This window comes from Triturus cristatus, chromosome 2_1 (genome assembly GCF_964204655.1).
Source record: "Triturus cristatus chromosome 2_1, aTriCri1.1, whole genome shotgun sequence".
Taxonomy (NCBI): Eukaryota; Metazoa; Chordata; class Amphibia; order Caudata; family Salamandridae; genus Triturus; species Triturus cristatus.
Genome location: NC_140581.1, coordinates 1,002,051,315 through 1,002,075,421, shown reverse-complemented (window position 1 = coordinate 1,002,075,421; position 24,107 = coordinate 1,002,051,315). Strand labels below are relative to the sequence as shown.

At 42.0% G+C, this 24,107-nt stretch overlaps 1 protein-coding gene across 4 annotated transcripts in view; it reads left to right on the top strand.

The window, feature by feature from the left end:
• Positions 1 to 24,107, top strand: part of SH3GL2 (SH3 domain containing GRB2 like 2, endophilin A1) — a 582,274-nt gene that overhangs the window by 543,150 nt on the left and 15,017 nt on the right. For all 4 annotated transcript variants that reach the window (XM_085634744.1, XM_085634763.1, XM_085634770.1 and 1 more), the window contains 2 exons: positions 5,266 to 5,424; positions 11,048 to 11,151. In XM_085634744.1, coding sequence (XP_085490870.1) covers positions 5,266 to 5,424; positions 11,048 to 11,151 — 263 coding nt within the window. The remainder of the gene's footprint in view (positions 1 to 5,265; positions 5,425 to 11,047; positions 11,152 to 24,107) is intronic.

Genomic DNA, 24,107 nt, shown 5'->3' with positions numbered 1-24,107 from the left:
ATCGCGTTCTCCAATAATGAAATTAAGAGCTGCAAGCCTTAGAGCTGGCCAGGACCTAGTTCTACCCACTATGAGCCCACAGGATATTCCTATAACATTTTCAGATAACTGGTGATGCTTATGACTAGGTTCCTCTACAAACACCTATATGTCTAGGTATGTACCTCACTCATAGCCCCAGGGCATTTGGTTCTACAGCAATTAAAAAATTGTGTGTTTCAGTTGGAGTCCCTGCATGGCTTTCCCCACATCTCATTGCCCCCATGCAAACCTGCATGCTACCCCCAATGAATGAGGAGGGGCTACTCCAAAGGGCAAAGTCACAGCCTGCAAGATTTTGAATTTGATCCATCACTCTTCTTGAACCATCACCTATCTTGAACCATCGCTCCTCTTACTCTTATTGTAAAACGTGTCTTCTACATACTTCTGTGAACCATACTCTAAATAAGGCGTCTCTTCTAAAATGATGTGTCATGATTGCATACAGTGTCTTCAAGTCAGGTATGTGTGTTGCACCTGTTTTCTATTTTATTCCCCAGGGTAAGTCCTTGTATCCCCAAATGTGCTGGAACATTCTCTTTCACTTTGCAGTGCAGTGAACAAACATAAGTAAAGTATTGCAATTTTAGCCATTTCCCGCACAATTCTTTTGGCACTTGCCACTATGTCACCTTCATCTACATATCATTCAGCCATGGCAGCCTCTGTCCTCTTTTAATATGGCACACTGCAGTTCCATATTGCAGCATCCACCTGCTTTACTAGTTGGGGTAGTCACTCAATTATGTATTTTTCTTTCTGAACTTTCAGCATTCAGGGGCAGTTTCTCCCCCTCCATATTCCTGGTGATAATTGGGGACAGTTGTCTCTTTGTTATATTGAAGCTCCCTATTGCCATTCTGGGCCTTGCTGTGTGGGGAATTATTCACTTTACCCACTTTCAGTCCCTCTCTGACCCCCACCTTTTCCCATGCCACTTACTCTCTTTTGGGCCACCTTTGTAGTCAGTTTCATGATATTGCTCCTCCCTTTCTCCTGTTCTGGTTACATTTCATAAGGTGCCACCTCCAATCTTGAAGCTGCTACCGTTGTCTCCTCTAATATAAGGATGTCCAGCCCTGGTTCTCCTCAGGAGGTCTGGAGGAACTTATTACCATTACCCAGGTCCTTCTCTAGGCTCCTTTTCTTCTGTGACTTTTGCTAATAGCAGTGCTCATCTCATCCCTTCTCCCTCTTTTTCTCTGCATCATTTCTCTACAGTACATTTTTTCCGTCCTTCCAGAGTAGGTTATGCTTTGCTTAGGAGGAACATGATAAGCTACACAGATGTACCATTAGAAGAATTCTGTTTGGGTTCCTGGATTTAACTTGCTTGTCCAGCAAGGCTGTACCATGGTATGCCTAGAATTCATACTTATTGGACCAGGCTCTCCAGATGGCTGCCTGGTTAACTGTCCTACCTACTTAGAAAATAGGTGTCTGAGCAGGTCTCAGTTGGCATCGCACCTTTTGATGTGTATGCAGTTTATTATGGCTTGAGTTCCGGCTATTTCGCTGAAGCCAGGAGCGGAACCTTAACCTAGTAAGAGAGTGACATAAATACTTCTCTGCTGCCAACCATTGTGGATGTGAGCGAATCAGGTGAGAGATCGCTTTGCCTCTCCATGACTCAGCAGTTTGAGTACTATTTATGAGGCCATTTATTTGCAATGATTCAAGTCCCGAATGCCCATAATTTCTGTTCTAGGAAAGACCTAAATAGGAATCTTTGTTCTGTCAAGGATTCAAAAAAAGAGTAGTTCTGTCATCCTTCCATTTTTAATTTCCTCTGGGTGTATTGGAGATCAGACCTTTGCTCAAGAGTAAACGTTCATCTAAATGTAGCTATTCGTCTGTACGTAATTCTTAGCTGCCTGTTCATATGTTGACTTCTATGAGCTTACTGAGGGTTGTATGAAAAGCATTTCAATTGTTTGTAATAAATCTTTCTGTGACATCAGTACACCTGGCAGCTGTGCCTAATTGCCAAAGCATGATCAGAGAACTCTGACCCTCCTGCATAACACTGCTTCTATGAAATAATATTGATGTATAAATATTGGGATGGACAAATACGGCTGCAAAGATTTTGTGCTTCTAAATATGGAGGTTGCATACTTGCAATGTAAACTACTAACATATTGCCTACAAAATTTTGTGGTACTTAATATCTAGTTGATATGGGTAAGTATATATTTTTAAAAGTAACTGAATTAAAAAAGAATCTGTGTATGTATGTAACATATGACATAAAAATAAGGGTAATGTATATAAAAAATACAATACTTTAAAATTAATTGAATTAAAAAATACATTTATAATGAACACTATATCATTGAAATCTGTTTAAAAAAAGTAAAACATTCTAATAACTAAAAACATAAAAATTCAAAACATATATAATATACATTTATACTAAAAATTGAAACAATTAGTTACACAATATAATTACTTTTCAAAACATGTTATTAAAACTAATTTCTCAAAAAACTTTAAAATAAAATATAGATACTACATTATAATAACTGTAACTTAAAATCACAAAGAGGCTATTAAAACAAAAAATAAAATAAAAACATAACCATAATTAAAAAACACTAATATAAAACACTACAGCAATTTAAAAAAAATATAGATCTCCCATGAAAAGAGGAAAACATGAATACATTTTAAATCCAAAGTAATAAACACATAACATTTTAAATATATATCAAACAATCAAATTCCATTGAAAAAGAAATTAAACCAAAAACATAAAGTGAGAAAAAATTACCATTTCAATTACAACCAAAAAGTTAAAAATGTTACCTTTGGAGGAATATAATATACCACTCCCACTTCAACTTAAAAAGGTGTAGAAAAAGTGATCCACTTTAGAAGCATAAAAGTACTATTCGCATGCTAATCTAAGCAACAATAGGAAAAGCATTGGACTTTGGATGGGTCAGATTTACTAGTCCTACTCCAATCTAAGGGACAGTAGAGAAAGCATTGTACTTTCAATATATTACATTTTCTATTCCCACTCCAACTTAAGCAACTTTATTGATAGTATTCGACTTTGGAGAGGCCAGATTTACTATTCCTGCTCTAACCTAAGCAACAGTAGGGAAAATGTTTGACTTTAAAGGGATTAGATTTATTATTCCCACACCAATATAAGCAAAAGTGTTGGACTTTGGAGGGGTGAGATGCACTATTTCCAATCCAGCCTATATAATAGTAGGAAAGCATTGGATGTTGGAGGGTCCAGATTTAATATTGCCACTACAAACTGAGCAACAGTCAGGAGAATGTTAAAACATTGAATATATGTTTATTTCTTTTTAAAGTCAACATACAAAATAATAAATTAATATATTAAAACTAAAATAAAATATTTGTTTTTAAATGGATTTCTATCTACACCCAATAACAAAATAACAAAATTACCTTATTAAAAATAAATTACTAAAGTAAACGTAATTTGTCAATTATAATTACATCTACATTTGTTAGCGTAAAAACCCTTCCCACCCTACTCCCCTACAATCCCAACAACCCACAAAAAAGTGAAATGATACTAAAAAATGTAAACATACCACATAAAAAAATAAAAAATACTAAATGTCTCAAAAACTAGAACATACAATATTAAAATTAAAGAATTGTAATCAATTTTTTTACATAATACTCTAATCAAAATGTTACAAAAATTAATGATTTAAAAAAAACAAATACTAAATGAAAACTTTATCTATCTAATAACCTAATTAGCCAGCTGCAACAATTAAGAAATTTTAATAATTCACGGCGGCAGTTGTGTTAGGCTCATAGGAGAGACTTAATAGCAGACTGCTGCCATGACGACGCCTGCAGCATGTCCCTGCATGGTGTGGCATGCACCATGTCGTGCATGCCACACCATGCAGGAACAGGGGTGCAATTCCAGGGGGGCATTATGTGTGGCCCCACGCGTGCACCCAGGCCCAGAAGCGGCAGGGGTTAGGGTCCCCGGAGTTGCATATATGCCACCCTTTTCATGGGAACCTCAAATCCATGATGTGGGCAGTGGAAAAGCAACTCGGAATGTGCTTGGTAGTGCCGCAGAGGCCCCGTCAGCATATTCCTGCCCCTTATCACTGCACCACCGCCGCAGGATCCTGTATCCCGGCGGATGCAGCGGTCCTGTGACGGTCTGACTGCCACACTCGATATACTGTGGGTGGACCTGCAGTGGTGCCAGTGGTCGGACCGCCACCGTGTGTAAAGCGGTCCTAGTGCCTTAATCTAATATACTTGTGTTACTTTAAGGTAAAGATCAAATGGGAGCTTTAATGATTGCTGAGATATGTTTAATTTAGTTATAGTATTTGCAAGACTTTTCAATAATACGAAGAATATCTCCTGGCAGCTACTTCAAGCTCCTTTTACGTTTGGTTAAGTATTTATTGAAAACGGATGATAAGTTGTCCTGAACCCTTTGGACTCTCTATCACAACTTAAGAGGGTGATGATTACACCAATGTAACAGCTTCAAACGTTGGTTCTGCTTGCACGTTGCTTAGTTGGTTTCTAATCCCAGGATGTTTTCACTGTACAAGTGTATCTGTGCAGACCATACGGTGCATAGTGCCCATATGAATAACTGTGCACACCATTTCATTGTGAGTCAAATTGATCACAGACTTTCCTGAACCTCTGTTTTATTCAAATCACACATCTCCTCATAGCGAAAAGTCGTTTAGGGCATAATCTTTTCAACTTCCAGCTGAATGGTAGTGTTCACATTTATTTTCAGTTTGACTTTTTTTTTAATATAAAGTGCATTACCAATGTCTAGAGTATTTCTGTGGCTTTAAAATAACTGGCATGCCTGTTTGTCTATGACTGTGGCAATTGTATGGATGGATTAATCTCTACAAAGCCCCCCCCGACCCAAATAATTTTTTACCACACTAATCCTGCACCAATCTTTCAGTGTCACCAGGCATGATTTAAACCACTTGCAGGCAAACAAGGCAGTTACCTCTGTGTTGTTCCATTGTTTGTCCTGACAGAACGCCTGAGACACCACTTATCCCATGGTCCATCTCACATTGGCGGCTTTTCATCTGAGGAATGGAGTTGAGCTCACTGTACAACAGCAGAAGCTTTGTTGATTATTGGCAATGCCCACTGAGGTCATGACACAATACCAGAATGGGTTGCTTTTTAAATATAACCTGAAGTTTTATCTTTCAGCATCATATAAAGAAGATGGAGGGCCGGCGTCTAGACTTTGATTACAAGAAGAAAAGGCAAGGCAAGGTGGGAGATGAGGAGATCCGGCAAGCCCTGGAGAAGTTTGATGAATCCAAAGAAATTGCTGAATCAAGCATGTTCAACCTCTTGCAGATGGATGTAAGGATACTTCTTTGTTTGCCAGCTATAAATACATACATACAATCATCAGTTGGGGTTTCTTGTTTTATAGAGAGTTGCCACAACTCAACATGGACTGGGCTAGCTCTGAATTTCCACCTCTATGCTTATCTCGAAGAGATGCCAACCTTCACCTCTATGCTAATAAACGCCACCAGACTGTCTCAACTTCGGATATCAATTGTGGCAACATGGAGGAAGGAAAAGGCTTCCAAGTGCAGGGTGGAAAGCCGAGTGCTCCTCTTCTTAACAACTAAGCTTTTTCCATTCATTTATGAGAGTAGACTTTTTTTATAAGCATTAGTGTAACCCTAACGTGACAGTGGTGAGTAGGCTTTGCCCAGGAAAAAGGTGATGCATGTAAAGATTTATCTAGTTAGGGAAATTAAATATACCCGTACAAACTGTTGAAGAAAATTCTTTCCTGGTTAACTTGCTGCCTAACCAGGAGGCAAAGGGTTATGAAAAGGAGCCATTCAGTTGATAGGTCTAGTTCAGAAAAAATATACACATTGCTTGATATGGGTTCTTATTTACATCATTTGAGAATGATAAACTGTAACATGATAATAGGCAGGGCCACTGGAATTTTCTGGCATGCTGCTGTACAATCTGTGCAGTAATATTTCTTTATTTTGTTATTTTAACACATGGACGTTAAACTGTCTGGATGAATGTGTTACCTCAATTGTACCTAACACCTGACTACTGCAATCAACAACTTAAGGATGACCAGTTATTCTTTACAAATGGCCGGCCAATGTCTGATCCCACAAGTGGTGCTTGTTTTCTAATACCTTTTGACCCGTCTGATTTGTAAATGTTTTTTGTTGACCTCTTCCAAGTGTGCAACAAATGATGGGCCATGTGACAAGTGTGGTAAACCCCAATGCATCATTTCTATAGAATTATATAGTTCTAGTGGCCTTTCCAATAAGTAATCGAAATGCAAAGAGAAAGCACATACAATGTACAAATAGTAGCTATCGAGTTGTCTAAATACTGTCGACAGAGTCTGACTTGTCTATGGGGCAATCTGGCAGTGCCACAATGGCCGGTCTGACAGGCTAGTGTGTAGGTTGTTTTTGGACTGTTGATGCTCTTTTTTATGGTTTGATGGGCCGATTTCTGCTCTGCTATTACCACAATCATTCCCTACAGTAAGCACAAATGCATGCAGTTGCCCATATCTTGCAAATGACATATCCATCTTGTCTTTCTGAGTTTTAAACTGCTCAGGAGTGGTTGTGGTCGGATAATAAATTATTTCTGAGTTAAACACCTGTAGCAGCAGTGATCAGAGGACCATTCAGTGCCTTAAGGCAGTGCAAAAGTTTGAACTTGTTGTTTGGAGAAGGTAGATGCATGAAGAAGGGGAAGTTGAATACAGTATGAGTTTCATCATCATAACGGATATGCTAAACCATATTAGTAAATGGTTTCACCAATGGAGGTTGTGTAGAGATTTCAGTGCTAAACCTTGAGGCAAACTGTAGTTGAGAAAAGCAAATGATCAAATAAGAGCCATCGCAGGAAGACAAATATAATTCTAGTGTCTTGCTTGGCATACTGAAAGAGGCTGAAGTCAGAAGCAGGGTTGGGTGGTCACCAGTATTACATGTTGCAAAGAGACTGAGTAAAATTAGGACCCAATGAAAGGATTTTGTATTGGGCACTGGTGAGGAAGTTGGACACAAACATTGTGGGCTATTTCTGTAAAGTGTAGCTGCAGAAAGCCAATTATAGAAAGTCATTTGGTTGAATCGTGATACCTCATAAATGAACCAATAGAACTCCAGAGGCCCAAGGGTTTTTTTAGGACAAAGGAAGCTGGGATACTTTGCAGTAGCCAGATGTAGAGGACTTGTCTGCTGCAATTTGTTGTTTGAGCAAATTTATGACAACCAAATGTTTAAAGGAAAGGTACATGGCAGGACGTAGTGGTTAAGAAGGAGGAGAGACAGGCTAATGTTCGGGTGAGTGCACATTTGTATCTTAAGCCCACATATAGCTGATGTGTTGCAAAGGTTTTGGATGAAGAAGGGAGTGTTGTAGATTGTGTTTTGAAAGGATAGTTGCAGTTCATGATTGTGAGAAGGATGCTGTTGAAAATTTGAAGAGTGGCATCGGGTCATGATGCATGCCTCGGAGTTGGGAGGTAAATGGGGTAAAATGTTCAAAGATGTTAAGATTAGGGAATTAGTGAGGTGGAGCTAAGAGTAAGATCCAGTAGTTTGCCGCTTGAATTAATTAGTAGCATGTGTGTGATGAAGAGTGGGTAGTTAGATAAAAATTGATTAAACAAAGTGGCCTATATTTGTTTTTCCAAGTCAAGTTCGAAGTAGCCAAGGATCATCAGGTGGGCTGAGGTTCTAACAAACAAGAGGATACATTATAGGCACCAGAAATGTAATCTGTGCCAGGTGGGTGAAAGTGAACAATAAGGCTAAATTAAGGTGACTTATGAATATGATATGATTAGGATATGTTCAGGCATGACATTAGAAGTGAAAGTGTCATGGAGATTAGGAACCATTTGTGAGTTAATCTGGGAGCACGGTTGGGAATGACATGGTCTTTGCGATTGGGAACTGATGCATCAATGTTGTGTAGGTCAATTTATGATCATTTCAATAAAGTGGACTAAATTGAGATAGCTTTACTCGGTGCTCAGTGAAAAGTAAGGATTTAATGACTCGCAGAAGGTCAGAAGTTATGATGAAAGATTAAGTCCTTCCAACGAGTGAGTTCCATAGATCTGGTGCAAATTTGGAGAGTGCTTGATTTGCTGTTTCTGTACATCCTTAAATGTGATGCAGAGAACCTTGACTGTAATTTTGAATTACAGTGTTAGCCAATGGATGAGCTCCTGATACAGAACTAAATGCATCAGTTTGGATCTCCCTGATTGAGGTACAGTTTCTTTAGAAGGCCTGCTAGGATTGCATTGCGTCTGGCAGTGTGCACCAGCACCATCAATTGTAAACCTGACAGACGTCTGTATCAGGGATGACCAGTTTCATTTTCTTGAAAAGATGTAGTTGGTATTCTGCCATATTTGCAGTTTTGCCTATTCAACCCAGGATGTTGAGGTTGGTTTGATTATGAACTCTAAATATTTCCTTGACCTGATTATTTATGGTGCAGTGCGTCGGGGGTTGTATTGTTCCAGCTTATGTTGGATATCCAGATGGGCCTTTCTTTTGTGTAGAAGAAGAAAATAACATTTAGAGTAAAGGAGGAGGTTGGTGATGCTAGGAAAGCAGGAGGAGGTGGGTGCTTATCATGCGAAGCATGATGTCGGATATCAGAGGGATCACAGTGATTTGAGAGTGACTTGGAATGCTTTTGAATGCAAAAATGTAGGCAAGCAATTCTGCACATTATGGCTATAGATCTTTGGGTGTGTAGGACACAGTTCACATGATACATGGTGTTCACATAGGTAATAGACTTTTATTACACAGTTTTCAGGGTGTGTGAAGCACATACAGACAATAGTTAAGTCATCAGTATGTGTGGATTGCACAGTGAGTAAACACAGAGGTAACATCACTCAGGGTACTGTAGTAATTGTACTGGCAAAGTCGTTTTATATTTCAGCCCTGACAAGGAATGACCTTTTTTTATGCGTCTTTGTCCACCATTTTTCCATCCGTTACATTTCCTATTGTGATAAAGGTAAGCCTCATATTCAGATGAGCTCCACCATTTGCACCTTCATTTCTTCTTCATGGTTGTTCTTGGCGCACACGTTCCCTAGTTCTTGCAGGTACCTATGAAAAGTGACTAGAGACTTAGAGGTTATTTAGAGTTTGGTCGATGCTGAATGTCCACCATCTTTAAAATGTATAGCAAGGCATATACTCTCAATAGGGCGGCAGGAACATCCATCAATTTTGGGCAGATGTCCCGCATCCATCAAATTCCAGTAGCAACAGTTTGTAGTCAATACTGATGTGGGGGACAAGGTGCACATGAGATGATTGATGGATACCTGGTAGCCTTTCTTTGTGCTTGTGTCAGGACGCATGGCCACATTTTCAGTACTCTCTCCCACAGGTAGCATACCAGAAGCAACCTTTTACCCTGCCGTGGTTGCTTGTGTTGCGGCCAGATGAATCCAGGCCTGTGATCCATATCTTCCATCAAGGGCCATTGGATGATTAAAAATTGGGTGGTTTTAAACCCATCAATGCTTGCATGGCCACGGCACCATTTCGCACCCTTCTGACCCCATAATTTCACTTGTCCATAGTTTTGTCGGTTTTGCTATTTTTGCTGTATAATTTCTCCCAGCCTTCTTCCAATTTGCCTGCAACATCATTCATCACTTTGGTTGAGTTTCAACTTTTCTTTGGGGTTCAATGTGCAAGCACAATTGAGCAAAAACAGCATGATAAAACACAACACAATCTTAATTGGGGCTGCCCTTCAATAAGTAAGACAGGGATTTTTTTTAATTGACCTCCCTGCAGCATGCCTGACATCCGCAATACAAGTGTGAGTGTGCGAACTGGTTTGATATCAAATGGAGCTTGGGTGTAAATCTATCCATGACAAACCAACTTTAAAGTCTTCAGAAAGCAATTTTTTCTCCTATGAATGCTGAAACAACCAGAGTTTTTTTTTCTCCGAACTAGAATTTTCACAAAAAATACTTTAATCTTCGAATTATTACTCAAATCATCACAGTCATCACAAGAGGTAGGTGAATAATGATGCCGCTGCAGGCAGCGGTATCATGGCATACATGAAGACATGGAGGACAGATGTACATTTTGACATATGGCGTACTGCTTGCATTTATGAATCCCAAGTTCTGGAATCCATATCATTTGTTATTTTTAATTATTATGCTGGCGCTTTAATGAAGGATTTAAAGTAACCGCTAGTAGGAACGCCACACTTCTCTGCACTTGCCAGAGTGGCATGATTTTGTCTGTTTTAAGTAACTTGAATCGCTGGGATCCTGTACAGGGCTGCAAGTTTACCCACTGCTTAATTTGTAAAATAATAAGTGCCAGGGCCCTGACCAGGATTCCACTGCTGCTTGCACCACCCATCGCCCCTGTCATCGCTGCCAAAACAACCGTTAACCATCTCTCTCGCCTGCAAGTGTGACAATTCAGATTATTCCAGGTCCCCAAAGCTAAATGAATGGTTGGGGAGGCAGGTATTAGTCATTTTTAATGTGTATTGTATTCTTAAACACCCGTTGTTATGCTTACCTCTAAAATAGATGAGCAGCGCCACCCTGTGGCAGACTGCCATAAGTGCAGTGTTGACAATTAAGTGCCGGTGCCGAGCACCGGGAACCAATAAAGTGGTGGTGCGGAGCACCTGAAAGCCCTGGCTCAAATTAAGCGCTGAGTTTAGCTCATTACACGTAATCCCGTTGGGCCAGGTAACACATGCTACCAGGCCCCTCGGAAGTCACAAGCAATTCGAGATTGGGCACTACGAGGACTCTGACAGCAGAGCATGATTTCATATAGTGCAGTGCACACAGATAGCCCTGTGTCTGCCACTGATGTGGCACTAGTTGCTTGCTCTGTGGTTAATGGCTAGACTAATGCTTGTGACGCACTTTCATTCGCAGATTGAGCAGGTCAGCCAGCTGTCTGCCCTCGTACAGTCCCAGCTGGAGTACCACAGGCAGGCTGCAGAGATCCTAAAGCAAACCACAGTGAAACTGGAACAAAGGTAAGTTAGCATTGTTCTTCTATATATACTGCTTGCAACATTACAGATGTTTTATTATTTATTTAACTGCCATCGGAATGCATTATGACACTTTCCATATAGCGCAACAACATTAAAGTGAACAAAATGTTTTAGGAAATAAGCACTAACATCATTGGAGAGAATTTCATGAAATAACTTATAGGAACTTGCCTATTGACAAAGTTGTGCAACAGATACTCTAAGTCAATTTGTACATTTATGTAAGTAGGTTGAGCTTTATTTCAGGAATATGCAATAGAAGAAGGCTGTATAGCTTGTGTAGCACCCTCTCCAGCCTGGGTACTCACCAATGACTACGGCGCACACGGAGCTTAGTATAACACGTCTTAATTCTTCTGCGTGTAACTGCAAATTCAACATTCTAAATCAGTCTTCTTTGCCTTCCACTCACGTCACAGCTCTACGGAGTCCATCAGGGACCCAAACTGTTCTAACTAACATTGCTAACTCACAAGACATTGCAGTAGGGGTAGGCGTAACTTGTGTAATTTACTGTTGCGATAAATTATGCGTACCTACAGCTACATTATGTGAGATTACGTGGGGAGCGTAACCCAGCATATAGAGATATTTTCAGTCGTCTTCAAAATGGACTGAGGATGCCTTTTGCATTAGGAAAATACCACTTAATGCAACAGACCATGAACAGCAGCACCCAGTACCCACACCGGCATGCTCTTGCTAAATTTGTGGTTACTGTGGCCCTGTGATAGGATTTTGTCCAAAATTACTAATCATTATGCTAACAGGCATAATCACATACTTTTTGGTAAATTCCTGTCAAAAAAGTAACACAGAATTACTTATTAATTATTGCGGTGTAATTAAACTTTTGCCCAGGCCTACTTTTTGGATACTTCTTAAAGGCAAAGAGGTGGGCGCGTGACCCGAGTTCTGATATTTAAGGGTAAGGAGTTCTAGGCAGGAGTTGAGGCCCCTCTGAAGAGACCTTTATGGCTAGAGTCGTTTTGAATCTAGAGGCCTCAATTGTCAGACCATTCCAGCTTGTGAGAACCAAATAAAAGTTCAACTGCATGTATTATATGAACAGTTGAGGGCACTGCCTGCTGTTTCACTGAAGAAACTGGGCACTCTCTGCCTTTACACACTGTATCACTCCATGAGCTGATACACATCATAAACAGAAATTCATGACCATTGCTTACAAAACTGTTATTGCTACCACAAAATTTCCTCCTTAAGCAAATACAACTTGAATAGGCCTCCAAGTGTATATCCTGCTCGATTACATCCCCATGTAATATGACTTTTATTCCATGGGAAGATTTCGAAAAGGGTGTTCTTATCTTGCATAAATGCGAGAGAGGGTTTGTTGGGACTAGTGAAATATAGTAGAAAGGGGCCTGGACATGCAGTATATAAAACCTGAATAGTTACACATAAGAGATACTAAACCATCATTTAAATCCTGTTCTCATTTAGATCATGTCATTCATAAAGTCATGGGGGAACAGTCCAATATCAAGATTTTTTCTAAAGTAGCGGTGGGGGTGTGGGGGGGACGGGGGGGGGGTTGGGGTTATTTATGACGACCCCATGTCTCATGTTCAAGTGTTCCTAGAAATCTGTCAGTTGGGAAGCAGATTCTGAATGGTCTTGGCATAATGTAGAAGGTCCTGAGTGGTTTGCAAAGGACACCTGTTCCCACGCATGTGCCCAGCGGAAGGTATATGGAGAGGGACTGCTTATCTGCCCTAGACTAACATCTGCACATGACAACACGGTGGCAGACAGGCTCCAGAATGAGCTGGTGGTGGTCTGCTAAAAAGAAGCATTCCCGGTCTTTTTGACTGAAGTGTAAACTCCAGACTGTTCAGTCTGTTTTTGCACTTTGGATAAAGTGTGCCTAAACCATCAGTTTTGATGGTTATGAAATAGGAAAATAATTGACGTCTTTTCCTAAAAAAGTCGGGGTGACAAATGCATATCCAGATTTAGTTATGTGTTTGTTTATGTAATTTTAAAATTAGGCATATTTTCCTGAGGCACCCTTATTGGAATTCATGATGTGAGTTGCACCGCCAGGCTAGTTCATAATTCTGCAGGCCAGCTGGCAGGTCAAAGCTCCCCTAAAACTACAGACTCATTCTGGGAGACTATCCTGCTGGCAGAGGAAGGGAGTTGTGTGAAATTCCCATAAGGTAATTAACTGCATCTCCTTGACATACACTGAGAAGATGGTTTCACGTTGGACAAAGGGATGACCGGCAAACCTTTGCTTCTATTTAGCATGGGGGGTGGGTTCTTGGAAGCTTAGAGAGAAGAAACCAGCCCTGGGTGGAAAGAGATTGGCTCAGAGAGAGGGATTTCTTCCAAATCTAAATTTAGCCTGCCATTTTGAGTCTTGAGGATGCTTTGCAGCTAGATTGGACAGTCAATGATGCTGGAAGTGCCAGTAATGGGTTGAGGAATGATGCTGCATCTCTGGGTTAGGTAGAGATTCCCACCTTCCCAATCTTGCCACCTCCAGTATTAAACCTCAGCACAAGGAAGACCTTTTTAGAAGAGGAGGAGCAACCTAGGGAAAAGAATAGTCCCTCAAAGGAAGTGAATCCCTGTATTTAGTAGAAGAACACAATGACCTAGCTCCCCATCTTCCTCCGTGGCACCAGTGGTGAATTTTCTGGGAATCCTGAATGGAGGGCTCCACTTGCACTTCTTTGGGCTGGTCCTGGTTGTGGGTTCCTTAAGGATATTAATGTAGGCTCTAGCTAGACACAGATGCACTCTGAATTTGGCTGAAGGCCTTGGGTGCTTGAGGGGTTCAGACAGGGATAGTGCGCTGCCTTGAGACTGTGGGGCAGTAGCGGCTGCTACCGGACTTGGGTGATGGGGCCGTGGGCAGGAGGTGGGTGAAATTATTATTATTTTTTTAAAACACATTTACCTGTGACGGCCGGCTGGCTGCTGTTTCTCTTCCGTCCTCTTCTTCCTGCTCCGGTCCTGCAGCAGGATACAGAAAGCAGCAGGAAGCACTTGTCTCCTGATAGCCAATCACAACGCTGCAGTGCAGCGTTGTGATTGGTCTGAGCGCCGTGGATCGGTGCTCAGCCAGGGAATGGGGGCCTGGGCATGCTCTCCATGCAGGCTGTAATGCAGCCTGCATGGAGAATATGGAAAGTGCGCATGACTGTTTTGGGTGGCACGAGTTGGCTGACCAAACAGTCATGTGCACTTAGGAGTGGGCAAACCACTCCTACCCTGCTCCTCTGTCCTTGGAGCAGCCCCACCCAGAAAGTTGCCGCAGCAGAAGGAAACATAAAATGATAATAACGCAAGTTATTATCATTTTATGTTTCCTGTGGCGGAGCAGTGGGGTGATGCTCCTCCGCCTTAGCGGAGGAGCCGCCACTGCTGTGGGGTGCTGTTACAGAAGACCCCAGGTCAGAAGACTGTCAGACTAGATAGAAGGGCAGGGTCAGACTTTCACAGCCAACTGCGGCTTTGTATGAAGAAGCAGTAGTGTGAAAATTCACAAGATAAAAACGCCAAATATTTGGATGCCAGAATGTCCACAAAAAGACTCCCTGTGGCTGGAGAGCACCACCAGAAGCAAAACAAAGCAAATTCCAATACAATTCACCCATTGAGGCCAGAGTTATTGCCATAAGAGCTAGCTAGTCGAACTAGACAAGGGTTTCATGCGGGTGGACTCCATGAGAGTCATGAGATAAGCACAACTTGATTTCACCTCTGAGGAGCCTGTGTGCAGCTGGGGGATGAGCAGGACTAAGAGAGCAATCACAACATTTCATAACTTGCCTTACTAGGAGTGTAGGCCGCAATCCCGTCTACCCTGCCCAGAGCTTACCTGGGCCTGTCTAACATAGCCCATGAGGAGTGTGGTTCCCCCAGGCCGAGAAAGCGCCTATGTGCTACCACTCACGTAACTCTTGTTCCAAAGACCAAGCCATGAAGGAGCGTGAAGAAAGGCAGGAGGAGGAAAGAAAGCTAGATTCTCCAATGACACAGAGAAGAGGATGCCTGGTGGGTGGGGAGCTAGCCTGAATCACGCGGGCTTTAGAGCTCGAGTGGGTCCCATGCATTCGGTGTTTGGGGGGACTCAAAGGAAAGGGGCACATGCTCTGGAAGTGCATGGGACCCTTTGAAAGGTAGGGTCCTGAGAATTGGCTAGACAATGTGTTACAACAATAGAAATATTACTTTCTTTGAAATGTGCATTGTATTGTAATGTTTACTATTGAAAGTGTGTTAAAATTAATAGGTATGTCATTTCTATCATGAAAGGCAAAACCTATTCATATGTACAATAACTCTTGAAATAGTCATTAGTAATGTAATGTCCTTGTTACTAAGTGATTGTATGGTGAACAGCAATTATAATGTTAGTAGGCCTGATCGTTGCATACCATATGATTACTATAGGCATGTATGTGGGTATTGCAGTTTTAGGAGTTATGGCCTGCTGGCACCCAAACTATTAAGGATGGCTAAGACTTACAGGGCCTAGTAGGTATTTAGAAGTCTAGACGAGTAGTTGATTTCTGCGATCCTTCTTTAGTGCACATACTCTATAGTACGAGAGACACGGTAGACGGTTTTCCCAATGCTTTTTATCTACTTTTTGTCTATATTTTGAATGTATTTGTAATTTTGTTTGTAGTGTTTAGTTTTGCATGTATTAAAGTACTTTTCCATTTCAAAAGAAAAAGCACTGATGCAACATTGATTTTTTTGTGTGCTGTTAGTTGCGTTTCTGAGTTTCTAGTGCACAACACCGCTCCGCGTAAGACTTGGACTGTTCTGCCTTTCTACCCCGATAATCAAGTGATAAAAGCGGTTCTTAGCCCCCAGTTTAAACCTCCATATTATGAGGACACAAGGATAACAGAAGTGAAAGACCCCAGATGATGTAATTGGGGCTCAGTAACTCTGCTTGTTCTGTGACTGTCCCACCTATAGTTCACACACAGTCTGAAAGCGTTTCCGGTTTTATTCGGCAGGATTAGGTTTTGAGAAAATGTTCTCTGTCTACTTACGGAATTGGGGTCTTATTCCTAAATAGCCATGTAAATAAAGCATACCATCATGAAGATTGATTTCTATTGCAGTGGTAGCCAGATTTAGGATTATATATGATGTTTTGTTGTATATGTTGATTTTGGACTTAGTACTAGTAGTTTTTTTTATTTTTAAATAATCACTGAAACACAACTGAGGAGGCATTGCTTGTACAGAGCTTTGAGATTCTAAGTGCTGAAATTGTACTATGCTGTCGATGGGATAACATAGCAACTTCAGTCCATTATAATGAGATTTATTGCAAGTCACCGAGGAGTTCTCTGACTTTATAGAGGCTCAAGGTCTTAGTGCCTTTAAATTCGTAACTGCCGAGGCTTTTTTACCCCCATTGTCAAGTTCTTTTTTTGGGTTACTTCTTGCTTACATCTTAATAGCCTTTTTCCACATGAGGTATCCAAACTAAATATTTTCCAAACATCCTTAGAATTCTAAAGATACCCAGAGTTTGTTGATTCCCCTGGAGGGCAGCAGGAAAATAGACACAACATAGCAAAATTTGGTTTTGGGGGGAAAATCACATTAATGAAAGGTTTGTTGTGTTAGGATCATCATCTGTCCATCATTTCCCCAGCTTTTAGACACAAGCAGAGTTGTATAAAAAAACTTCTTTAGCACCGTTTTTGCATTTTTGTTTGCGGCAGTCCATTTTTTTTCCTATTTGTTTGTGGTTTTAACCTACTTGCAGTTTATGGTGGAAATGGGTATGAAACCTCTGGGTGATCACGGAAAGCTATACATTCCTGAAGCATAGACAAAATTAGCCATATTGTCATGTGATTCAGAGGATATTTTGCCAAATGTGTTTATTTTGCCTACTGGCTTATATTTGGAAGTCAAATTGCAATTAGTGATAGCAAATGTTGTACTATTCCGTGTTTTCACTCATCTCCCAAAAAAACGGTATCCCACTTTTGTGGTTGAGCCTAGCGCCCACGACACAATCACCCCAAAACGAGATGTGAATACATACTCTTTCACCAATCGAAACTGACCTCTTTTTGCAATATGGGTAGCTGCAAAACATTTTAACTAGCTTACCTGCCACTGTGGAAACCCAACCAAACCCTGACATTTCTTAAAACTAGACCTCCAGGGGAGTTCAAGGTGCTCTGGATCCCAAACCATTTCTTTATGCAGAAGACTCTTCAACCTTCTAACTTTAACAAAAAACACCCATTTTCCTCACAATTTCTGGGCCTGAAAGTTCCGTAAGCAGTGGCGATCGACAAAATTCCTACTACCCAGCGTTTCCACACGCCTCCTGATATAATCAATATCCCTTTTGTGTGTCTAGGTTTAGCACCTGCAAAAGGAACAGAACAAATTAGGGACCTAGAGAAGACCGTCCTTTTGAATAGCTTGCTTATATGGTTGTTCAATCCAGTAATGTAGGATCTGCTGTCTAGCTATGTTTTAAAATTCCAGTGAGATCACTCACCTTTTATACATTCCCCACTAATGTGTTTGGCAAAAATACACATTGTCATCAGCATCACAAGACCGTCCTTGCACTCTACAAAATAGACAGTTCCTGATTATCGTTGTTGAGATACCCCAGACACCACCTCCAAAACAAAGGTGTCTCGCCAAGTGGGTGTTCATACAGTTCATCACTAGAATTTTTCTCCTCTTGCTCTAGGAGTCTAGGGTTTAGTAGCACTGATTGAACATCACAGCGCCAGACTCTCGGAGTGACAGGAAAGAAACAAACTGCATGTCTGAATGGTCCTTGGTCTCTCCTCAACCTACCACACATGAACTTTGGGTGCTGTCACATCAATGTTCCACTTGCCTTTGTGTAGATATCCGGGACCTCAAAATATGACCTGTAGCTCTCCAGCAGACAATTGTATGCCAGAACCAGAAATCAGTGACCGGTGTTGCATCATGCTTATCAGCACAGGGGGCGTTACAGAACCATTCACCATGTGGCTCAAGACACATGGTGCTTTACTGTCATTTGGTCCCTGCACTGTGACTCACACTGTAAGTGGCACAGGGCATCCGACTTGTCGGGAACAGAACCAGATAGGAATGAGGAGACCGCCAGAACAGGCCATCTCTCTCACTTCTCCTAAACATGAACTAGTTGTATCAGTGTTCAGAATCCATTGCTGCTGGTGCTCGGATTGTGGGGCTAGTCCTTCCTGTACTCAAAATCACACACCATTGATTCAAAAATCTCTTTACAAGTGTTACTCCATGTTTATAGCAACTACGCAATGCTTCATTTAGAAAACTGTAAAAAAATATATATATTTTTCATTATAAAAGATTTGACTCACTTCATATCAAAGGACTTGATCATTCTATTTAATCAAGCACGGCCTGCCAGGTCAGGTGCTCCCTGCACTGGGACACAGGCAGCCCAAGATGAATTTCGCCCTGATAGTGGCACAGTGAAACCGAGACCCATGTCTGGGCATACTTGTCGCACTTAGGGTGTTGCACTGAAGTAGACAAACAAGTGGTGGATTGAATGCTTGAACCAGCCATTGGTATTCATTTGGGCCACGTCCCGGGCTATTGATATTCTTGCCTGCTGTGACATCTCTGTTTGGACCAGCCATATGCATATCAGTCTTGACCCTGCTCCAATAGAATCATGCCATACCAAACTGTCAGGCTAGGACCTTCCTGCATCAGAACACAAGCAACCCAAGACTGGTTTCACTCTGATTGGGGCGCGTCATTCAGCTTGTGATCCATTGCATAAGAAAGGCCTTCGTCTAGAGTGGCATAGTGGGCTAAGAACGAATGACTGGAATGGAACCCCAGGCAATTTCTGGCAGCTGAGATTATTTTAAGAATTCCATTCATCACCTTGTTGTTCTTGAAATTTACTCCCTAAATGTGACAAATGTGCCCAGACATTACTCCCATGCTCACTATGGCATAGGACTCAAGCTACACCTCACAGATGAGACCTAAGTAGATTGAAACCAGTCTGGGGTTGTTTGTGGTCCATTCCGGAGGGACCGTGCCTAACAGTTTGGGATGGACTGTTCCCATGAGGAGCTGGGTGGTTACTGATTTGTTTAAGGTACAGTAGCCTTATGGGTGAAAAACAATGGAATGGAATAAGGCTGGAGAAACTGCTAGTGCCGGAGATTAATTCAAACATTCCATCTATCACCTTGTTTTTGTCGCACTTTTGGCCAAGAGCATCAGCTCGCAGTGAGTGGATTTTAATGCGAGTTTAATTAGGGACTTGAGCTTGATAGACATCGAAGTTTGCAGCCGACAGCAATAGTGCCAGCTTACCACTGTGGAACCCAGGACTTCTGCTTGTACCCAACTGGTGCCCACCAATACCTCTGCGCAAAGCCCCAAACTGACCAATTCTTCGAAGTCTTCAATCAGCTCAACAAATCATTGCCACTACATTCCTTGACCAAAATTCTAAACACACACCCACACAACCACACACACGCGTGTGCACGCACACACACACGTGCGCACACACACACTTAAATGGTCACATGGGTGCATACCGTTTAGTCTTGAGATGGAAACTGCTACCTCCCACCCACCCACAAACCCTTCCTTGTCATTATGAAGGACCCTGTCCCCAAAACAAATACTCCTGGTTACGGCCCTGGAATGAATATGTGAAAGGAACCTATAGAGTAACTGAGGGCATCAACAAGGCGCAGGCAAGTGGAACCAGACTTCCGTGGGACATAGCTGCCCGTTTCAAAAGTGTAGGTCGTGCGGAAGTGTCTTTCCATTTTTCTTCTCAATGAGCATTTCATGTGAAGTCAAGAAACACAATGGTTAGCCAGCCGCGCATTCAGGAAGCCTGGAAAAGGATGCTTATCGATAGAAGGCCGACAAGATAACATAAAATGATTATCTCTACTGACACGCAAGGATGTTTGCACTGTATTGCGCCTGTAGCTGGTCTGTTATTTCTATCGCTGACTGCGACCATCCCCATCTGCTATTTCTCACACTCGCCTTTTTTTGGAACACAATAGCTTAAAAATCAAAGGAAACAAGCACACGCCAACAAGCGAGAATGCTAATACTAAATACGTTCCATCTCAAGCCTCAAGAAAACAGTAACATGATGTAACTATGGCTACATTGCAGGAGGTGAACCTAAATTCCCCTATATACGCAGTAAAAAAAATCAAAGATGGCAAAACGTTATCAGTGGCACGAGAAACACCCAATTTCCCATTCAGCATATTTCAGAAAGCTGCCATTTTAATATGCAACGCATCGACGAGACAGATGGGAATTTTATTTAATTAGCGTTTTGATGGAATAGCTCCCTCTGACTCGCCATCCCGCCCACGAGCACATGCAAGGCCTCCCAGCATGCATCTCTGTAAGCCGCGGAGAATCCGTTCGACGTCCCCCCATGGCCCATGCCCCCCACTGGGTACCAGAACAGGTTCAGCAAAGCAAACCGCCAGAGACAGCCTATTCTGTGTCCGTGATGTCCATTACGTGTTGGGTTGTTTTCCCTCAGAGACAATTGCAGTCTTATTACTCCTAGTTGAAATCTCGTTTTTTGTTTTTTGCTGCAGTTTTATATTACGTGAACTCGACCGGTAGGTATTGGAGCGCTTTACATGAGCACCTGTTACATTACACAAGGACACATTCGTTTTTGGTCGGCACTGGGAGATTGAGTGATTTGCCCAGAATCACAGGATGTTGAGCCGACGCCAAGACTCGTACCTGGTTCCCCAGCTCCAAAGTTGGCAGCTCTGGCCCTTAGGCACTACTGGAGTAGGAAATGTGGTTTGTTATTCATTTAGTACTGAAGCAAGGTGCTTTTGTACAGGCGCTAGGAACAGAGCTGCTTAAAACAAAAAACTGCGTTTCCACATGGGACGTCATGAAACATCGACTTCCAAATGTAATTCCCTTATCGAGTTAGCACAAATTACAGCGCACAAAAACAAACCTCTCAAACGCGAACTGACACTTAGCTAAAATGTCACTTGACGTGGAAAACATTTACAATCAAACGTAACGATCCTTGTGGGTAAACACTAATTGGAACAATGTCATCTACTGCATGATGCACAAGCTAAGAAATTAAGGGACCTTCATTATCGACTAACAAAGGCAAATGACATTAATTGAAGAATGTGTGTGCAGCAATGAAAATAAAAAGCGCTAAAGCGAACAACTAATGGCGGCAGGGTACGCAGTCCCTCACGAGCCAACTAACTGCCACTGTTGGGTGCAAATCTCTGCTGGGCTGCAAACGGGCACGACACCCAAAGTGCTGGAATGGAATTGCGATGACCTGTGGCTGCCTCAGCTTCCATAACTGACACAATCAGGTGCAGAGGAGACGCCACCTGGTCGTTTCAAAGGTGATACTACTGCCTGCCAAGCTTCATAGCTCAAGAATGCCCCGGAAGTTATTATTTCCGTTAAAAAGCCTCCAACAACGTCTCTTAATGCTTGTTAGTGTGTGGCATAAGACTCATTTCCCAACCTCTTCAGCCATCACTTAAGTCACCCGAATTGAGGTTGATGTGCACTCAAACTACGCTACCTGCTCGCTCGGGGAGTCAGTGGAAGAACATTTGACAGACTTAACGCCTCTCCGTCTAACAATCTCTGACAAGTGAATGAAGACCTAGCGGTTTCTGTGAACAAATGTCCAAGCCTCTCAAAGAAAAGAGAGAAGGTGAGCCTGTGGGCTAGATGCAACTGAAGTGGAAACAGTTTTCCTTGTTATGCTGTGTATATCTAGATGTGTGTATCCAAGAGAGAAGGCGAGGGTCCTTATGATGTTCTTTCGCATTAGGGTTAAACCTGCCTCATTTTGGATTAACAAACCAGCAAGTGTGTTATTGAGAGTTTGCCTACGTTTCTGTCTATTATAAGTGACCGCGCCAAGACACCTAGGGGCATATTTATAATTTAGTAGCGCTGCCCTTGTAAAACGCAAGGGGGCGCGAGGGCAACACAACTTCTAAGTCACCTTTCGTGACCCTGAGTGGCTTGATAAATCTAGAATAACCCAGCGCAGAGTAAATCGCTTTGTTGCATTACTCTGGCCCAGGGAGGAATTCCATGGGTGGAGCGTGGGAAGTAATTTAGAAGCTAAGATTCTAGAGCCTTAATAGGAACAAAGAACTAGCAATCCACCTTGACAATTAATTACCCCAGAGCCATACACAAGCTCCCAGCATAACTAATAATTGAGGAACAATTTGCTCCCAAAAGGAGGAGGAATGATAACTCATACAGGGCATAATTTACTTTTGGACGATTAAGTTTGAACAGAGATTACTCTGTTGTATTTATGTTTAAATTTACTACTATAGCTATTTTAAATATGTTTTCCTTATTCTGTGTTGCAATCATGTATGGATGATTAGTCTATCCATGGGGGATTGTAAATATTTAAGATTTCTGCCATGTTTGCTGTCTATGCCTTGCAATGATTATACGTTTACATAGTAGGAGTTCCAAATGAATAGCATTACAGGCAAATATGCTTTTGTATAAGGTTCTCTTTATATAAAGAATTTGTCACGAAAATGATTCTATTCAATTTATTAGGAAAACATTGGACTAGCCTCCACATATAATAATTGATGTAATACGAAAAATAAATTGTACATTCAATTTGGCGGCTAAAGTAATGCACGTAGTACTTGAGTGTTAGTCTACATTTTTGCATGTCTAAGGGGCCCATTAGGATGGCGGGCGGACCGCCCCTGCCGGGCCGGCAGTAGCCATCGCCGGCCCTGTGGGGAGATCTGCCCGCCATCCTGCCAAAATGACCCCCGCCACATTAGGATGGCTGGGGAGTCCGCGGCGGATGGGAAGACCGTCCACCGCTTTTCGTCGACCGGGCGTAAAACATGTATAATATGGTGGTGGTGTCTGCAAGACATCGCCATCCATATTATGATGATAGCGAAGATCAGCCTTTCCATGGCGGCATGCAGTGTCTGCATTTGGGGGCCCGTTGCGGGCCCCCAGGGTGTTGGGTGGGAGGGTGCACATGGGGGGTACCTATGGTACCCCCCCTGCATTTGCATGCACAAGGTGGCAGGCACCGCGCGTAGCCGAAATGCATTTGTTTGATTAAATAAAATCGAATGAATTCTGGACCTTGCGAGTGCTCGTTATTTTATTCGGAGGTCGTAACTATTTAACGTGGGCCCACCCTCACGAATGGAGGCACGCATCTTGGAGTATCAGCAGTAATCGGTGGAACAAGTATAACTATATATATATATAATATATAAATATATATATATATCGCAAGGAGGAACCGTCGCCTGTGTGCGGCCCTGGAGTGTCTGAAGGTTCAGGCACGTAATGCAGGACTGGAAGCATGCCTTATAGTGAGGGACAGTATTTACAGCATATTCAACGATGCCTGCCTCACCCACTGTGGTTTGAGATGTGGTGACCACCACTTGGGATTTAAGTAAAGTAAGGACTGCGCATACCATAATGCTCTGTTGTAAAGACACGCCCACTGAGGCTTTTATAAGGGAATAAAGAGCCGACAACTTACACCAGTCGCTGTATATCACATTTACCGCATGGCTCGTGATCAAGGAGCACATCCGAAACGCGTAGGGCCAAAGCATGAAGTGGCATGTTGAAGGGGCTGCTATCTCCACCGAAAAATTGGCGCTTTGCATCCAGTTTGGGCCTCCTCATAACGGGCAATTCTTTTGTGGGATATAAATATATATATATATATATATATATATATTTTTTTTTTTTTTAACTGGAAAAAAACAAAGGTTACAGGGACATTATAGTTAGTCTCAGTTCAACTTGTACAAAATCAGTGAAATTTAGCCGTTATCTGAGCTAACTATAACTCACCCCCCCACAATCCTCTGCTT